At 47.0% G+C, this 6,000-nt stretch overlaps 1 protein-coding gene across 2 annotated transcripts in view; it reads right to left on the reverse strand.

Moving 5' to 3' along the window:
• MAP6 (microtubule associated protein 6) overlaps nt 1-6,000 on the reverse strand; it is a 77,173-nt gene that overhangs the window by 69,735 nt on the left and 1,438 nt on the right. For both annotated transcript variants that reach the window (XM_040489393.1, XM_040489394.1), the window contains exon 2: nt 5,409-6,000. This exon is cut by the window's right edge. In XM_040489393.1, the coding sequence (XP_040345327.1) occupies nt 5,409-6,000 (592 nt within the window). The remainder of the gene's footprint in view (nt 1-5,408) is intronic.

Below are 6,000 nucleotides of genomic sequence, written 5' to 3' on the forward strand. Positions count from 1 at the left end.
CAGAGATCTCAGAAACATATCCAAGCATAAGGACCTTTATATGATAGAGGAGATTCATGGAGATATTAGTGATGAAAAGTTGAACTTATAAAGGATATTGGGATAAATGAGTTTCCATATGGGAAAAAAGAAAATTGGATCCCTACCTCATTCCATACATAAAGTTAAAAGCCAGTTATATTGTTAAAGACTTAAATATAGAACAATAAAACTTAAAAATGTGTGTGTGAGAGACACTTGTGGAGAAAATTACAAACTGTAAATGAAGGACATAAAAGACTTAAATAAATGGCAAGCAACATCATGTTTGTATATGAGAAAGCTAGTAATTTAAAGGCAGCAAATGTCTGCAAGCAATATTTTCCCAAGTAAAGCTTGAAGTTCACCTGTATCAAAATTAGGTGATACTAGACTGCTTGTTAAACTGTAGTTTCTTAGGCTCTACTTTAAACCTACTGAATCAGTATGCCTGAGGATGAGGCCCAGGAATCTGCATTTTAGGAAATTTGCCAGATCATTCTTTGGTACACTAAATTTTGAGAACCCTTGCCTTTGGGAAGTAGGTCATGACCTGAATTACACATTAGAATCACCTGGGACCATTTTTAAAATATTCAGACGCCCAGGCCACACCCCAGACCAATTAAATCGGCATTTCTGGGCAAGGCACCTGTGCATCAGCATTTTTTAAGCTCTCCGGTGACGCCAATGTGCAGTCAAGGTTGAGGACCACTGCCCTGGGTGAAGGTACATCAGGTCTGTTCAGTTTGCTGCCTGTCCTCATTTGAACATTTACTTCTAGTGCTAACCTAGTAGAGATTGGATTTTATCTTGATCAAGGCAGGTACAGCTCCTTACATAAAGGTTTTAACTTATTCATTTGGTATCCCCAGCCCTCTATCTGATACATAGCAGGGGCTTGGTGGTCATTTTTTTTTTTTTTGAAATAAATCCAACTAAATAAAGCTGAATGAAATGAATTAATGTGTAGATGGAAAAAATGTTCACCAAACTCTAAATATTCTACTGGATTCAGCAAATCTGTATGGCACCTAGACACAGTGTTACACTGTGAGAGGTAGAGAGGTGAACCAAATACAGCCCTTCTCTCCAAGTGTTTGTGATCTGGTGGAAGGGGCAGATATGGAAAACAGCATCTTATAATCAAGCAGACAATGAGAAGTGTGCAAAGTATAAAAAGGGAATACAAGAAAAATTAGTTCTGAACGGCAAAGCCTGGAAGGTCTCCTTAAAGATTTAGCATCTGAGATTGGCCTCGAAGTATTGCTGAGACTTACCCAGGAAGAAATTAGGGAAATGGGCAATTGCCCTAGAAGCACAGGGCAGTTCTGTCAGCAGGAGCCACGTCAGACGGGCCTTTCTCTAACCTTCATGGGAGACTGTAGGGCAGATACTAAAGGTTCCTTTTCTTTCTGACTTCCTTGTTGCTACTCTCATTTGTCAAATACTTTGCCTCTGGTTTATTAATTCTACCTCCTGGTGCCTCAGCTGATTTCTTCCAGGAAAAGTTTCTCATTAGCATTTCTATGGGGAGCACCTGCCACCCCATCTATCCCTATTAACTGATGTCGAGGGCAATGGGGTTGACTGAGAGGGGAATTTTAATCCCCTCCTCATGACTCATCTCTTTTCTAATTGAGAATGCTAGGTCTGAAGTCACAAACGGCTGCCTCGTGAAATCCATCCTTAATATTAAAAATGATAACAGAGGCATGCTTTCCCGATTTTATAATATCATCTATGTCATATGAGTGTACTAAAGACTAATCAACTTCTTGATTGTGAATAATGAACGACATCTGAGATAGCACTTAATGCAAAACTCCCAGGCTAGTGTGGATAGGCTATGAATTAGATGAACTAGTTGAATTCAGAAGTTTCCTCAAAATCATAGCGTCAAAGACATACGATGCTATCTACTAACTGAATAGTGTAGGAGAAAACCAATTAGTATGTATATGACTCTGCGTGCTGAATATATATTTTACATTATACACCAGAATGGTAAGCTGATGGATTATGTGTCTTTTCTCTATTTAAGCAAACTGCTCGCATTCATGTCATGTGACAGATGTCACTTGGAAAGCCCATGAGATGAACTAGTCACCATGGTGTAAGCCACCATGATTTATGTAGAGTGGCAGAAGAAAAGGGTTTGTAAATCAAATTATCTCTGAAGTGGAACCCAACTTGGCTTCTAATAAGGCAATGTAAGACTCATCTCTGCCAGCCATGGGACGTACTTAAATTCAGGAGATATTCGGAATCATAGCAAGGAAAAGAACATGAGGCCATAGGGAAGAAATATCAATGTTCCAGATAAGCCTACAATTTCCAGGCATCTTTTTTCTCTGTGGTATATCTGATTAATTGATTATCTTATTTCTTCATATCTACTTTCACCCAAAGTGCATTTATCTATGACTGGTCAATTTTTCTTCTGAAACAAAAAAACAATGTTAAATTTCACATCAAATCTGTCATGCACTTAAATTATCCATTAAGGAAATTGATGTCTCTTAGCAACACTCATTCTCTTAATGCTTCAAAACCCTCCTGATTATACAGCAAAATGGAACTGCTGGCCCAAAAGTCACATGCATAATTAAATTTTACAGAAGACCCAAATGAGAAAAATAATTTTTTTGAGGTGCTTAGAGATTTTTTTTGATAGGTTGGTGGAGTTCTGATAGTCACTAAAATAATCATTCTCACCAGCTGCAAGAGCATAGCCTTCCCCCATTCAATCCCATCACTTGCAGTATGAGTATATTTCTAAGTATTTTTTTAATGTTTATTTATTTTAGAGAGAGAGAGAGAGTGAGAGCGGGGGAGGAGCAGAGAGAGAGAGAGGGAGACACAGAACTCAAAGCAGGCTGCAGGCTCTGAGCTGTCAGCACAGAGCCCGATGCGGGGCTCGAACTCACGAATGGCGAGATCGTGACCTGGGCCAAAGTCGGAGGCTTAACCGACTGAGCCACCCAGGTGGCCCTGAGTATATTTCTAACTGTAAAGCCTGCCATGTTTGCTGTACAGGTATGGTAGGGTTTTGTGGGGAAGAGGCCAGATGGAACAAAGGTACAGGCCAAAATATTTGGAGGGTTGTATCTGAAGGGTAGGTCATTCCCTGACTGTCCAGCCAATAATCCATGAACAAAGCAAGTCCGACTACCTTGGAAACATAAACTGAGGAGGATCACCAAAGGAGATTTGAGAATTTGGGATCTCTCTTGATTGGCCTTGACTCCGTGGAGGTGAGGAGGGGTAGTTCCTCTGAGAAAGCGAGGTGGGTGTTAAGGTTCCACCCACCTCAGGGTAATAGGATGGAAGTAGGAAGATGAGGAGACCGGATCCAAAATCTGTGACATCGGGCCAATCGCAGGGCTCTCGGGGAATGAAGCAGGGCCCGCCTGGTAAACAAGAAAGCCAGGGCAGAGTCGCAATACTACATCTTGGCTTTGTTGTTTATGCTCCTTGTCTATTTGCTCCCTTCCTTTCTTTTGGACCGTCTCTTGGTAGTGGCATGAAGAAATTGTGAAAATTCCACTCCTGGTGGCTAGGAGCCAAGGAAAACAATCTTGCCTGACCGAAGCCATGAAAAAAAAAAAAGTAGTGCACTCCTGGGGGACCACTGTGGTCGTGATAACAATAAACCAAGAGAGAAATGCCAAGTGGGAGGTGGAATTCAGGAAGATGGATTAGGAGCCAAATATTAGCTGCCCCCTCTCATTGGAGAAAGCTTTCCAGCGTCAAAATCTGGGAGGGAGAGGACTTTTGTCTTAAAAAGGAAGGATATCTATCTATACTATGTTTCCCTCAGCATATGAGGGAGTGATTGTTACGTTCATTGGAGAAAGACACCAGTCCGACGTGAGGCTACATATAGTGTCTCGGCAAAAGGTACTAACTCTGCAGTCCCCCCAACCACAGTCTCCTGCAGGAAGGAGGCAACTGGCTGTGGCATTGATGAAGGACCCCATAAGCCACATTTTGAACACCGCTAGCTCATTTATTCATCATGCACATCTGTTTCCCCAGAGACCCTACAGCCCAATATTACATGTTCAGAGTCAAATGTGATCTGTTAGCTTCTTGATCTGGGTTAAAACATTAGGGCAGGATGGAGAACGAAGCAAATACATATTATTGGATATATGAAGGGTGAGAAAGCAAGTTGGAAGGGCTGAGGCTGCAGCCGAAGGAGAATTCTAGAAGGATGGAGAGAGGGAGAGGGTATGAGAGACGGAGGGAGGGAGGGAGAGAGAGAGGCAGAAAGACACACACACACACACACACACACACACACACACACACACACAGAGGGAAAATGGATATGCCCTTTCTTGGAGGCATTCATTTACAGGGAATTTAAATGTGCTAAAGAAGGCTTCTCAGTGGTAGCAGAATGAGCAACACAACTGGAGAAGATAAAGGGAAAGGAGAAAGGAAATACATCAACAGGGGAAAAGGCTGGAGGTACCTAGAAAGTGGAAATCAGGATAACGAGGCGTCATGCACCGGTTGTAATGGAACTAAGACATTGATTTCACCTATGATGTGCCAGGCATAATTCTCCTCCTCAGCATCTCATGTAATCCTCACGATGTCTAATGCGGTACGAGGCATATAGTAGGCGCTCAAAAATATGTCGAATATTAATGTTTAATAAATGCACAAGCAATTCTAAGAGAAGAGTCTATCATCAATCGCATCTTACAAGAACCGGAGGCCCAGAAAGGTAAAGAAATGTGCTCAGTGTGTCACAGCTACTAAGAGGAGGAAGGAATCTGACTTCAAAAGCCTGATGCAGAAGGAGGAGGGTGATTTCCAAGAGCCCTGCCGGGATTCTGGAAAAGGGTGTGGTGCTTGGATGTCTCCCAGGGACTGAGAGACGGAGGGAAGAATGAAAGGCCAAGTGGACTGGGCTTCGGAGGAGGGGGACTGGGCATTTGGAAAGAGGTCTTCTTCTAGGAGGATGGGCCCTGCGGGAAGGCACCAAGGCCAGCGGGCAGCAGCCTAGCCAGCAAGGGGCAGCATCCAGGCGAATGCAGCTGGTGAGGTGGGTGGGGCAGAATGGCACAACCTGTGAAGAAACAGCAAAGGGTCTCTGTTGAGCAGGCAGGGATCTGAGGTGGGGGGAAAAGTGGCTAAAGTGGTATAGCGAAAGACTGGGCAGGCCGGGATGGATAGCGCTCACAGCCTTCCCATAAGAAAGCAGAAAGAAGCCAGCCCTGGAAGGGTGTCTGGGATGCGGCTGGGGCGAGGGTGTGGTCTGGAAGGGGAGGGGCTGCGTGTGCGGCCTGCGATGCAGAGAACGAGCCTCGGCCTGGCGGCTTTCGGGAAAGGGTAAGGGTGTCTTGTCGCCTGCGCTGAGGCCCGCGTCTCACCTGTAGGAGCTGCTCACCGCGCTCGCCACCTCCTCGCGGATTTGCCTGTTGAGGGCGTCCGCCGCTGCGCGCCCCTTGCCACCCTCGGGGACCGCGGCCTGGACCTGGGCCTGGGCTGCGGGCAGCGGCGTCTGCTCCGGCCCCTGCCCCTCGGCGCGACGCAGCATCCAGGCGGGCCCGGGCTTCCTGCGTGTGTCGCGCTCATCGGCACCGGAGGGCTTTCCGGCTGCGAGGCCACCCGCTCCGCCAGGGGTCGCCTCCTGCTCCTGGGCCTCGGCGGCGGCCTGCGCGGGCCAGCGCTCCTGGCTCTGCGGCCGGCGCTTGGACGCCCCGAGAATTGGCACCGAGGCCTGGGAGGTCGCGGGGATCTGCACGGGCTTGGGAATCCACGGGTGGTCTCCGCGGCGCGGCAGCGGCCAGGCGCGGAAGTCCTTCTGGTACTGGGTCTCGCGCTCGAAGGGCGCGTCGGAAGGCTGGTACTCGCTGCGCGGCCGGCAGCTCGGCTCGGGCCGCTGCACCTTCCAGGCGCGGTAGTCCTGACGCATCACCGAGTCCGCGGGGCCCGCGCTGGAGGCGGAGCCGGAGGCCGGGC

This window comes from Herpailurus yagouaroundi, unplaced genomic scaffold (genome assembly GCF_014898765.1).
Source record: "Herpailurus yagouaroundi ecotype Mexico unplaced genomic scaffold, PumYag 180, whole genome shotgun sequence".
NCBI classification, from domain to species: domain Eukaryota; kingdom Metazoa; phylum Chordata; class Mammalia; order Carnivora; family Felidae; genus Herpailurus; species Herpailurus yagouaroundi.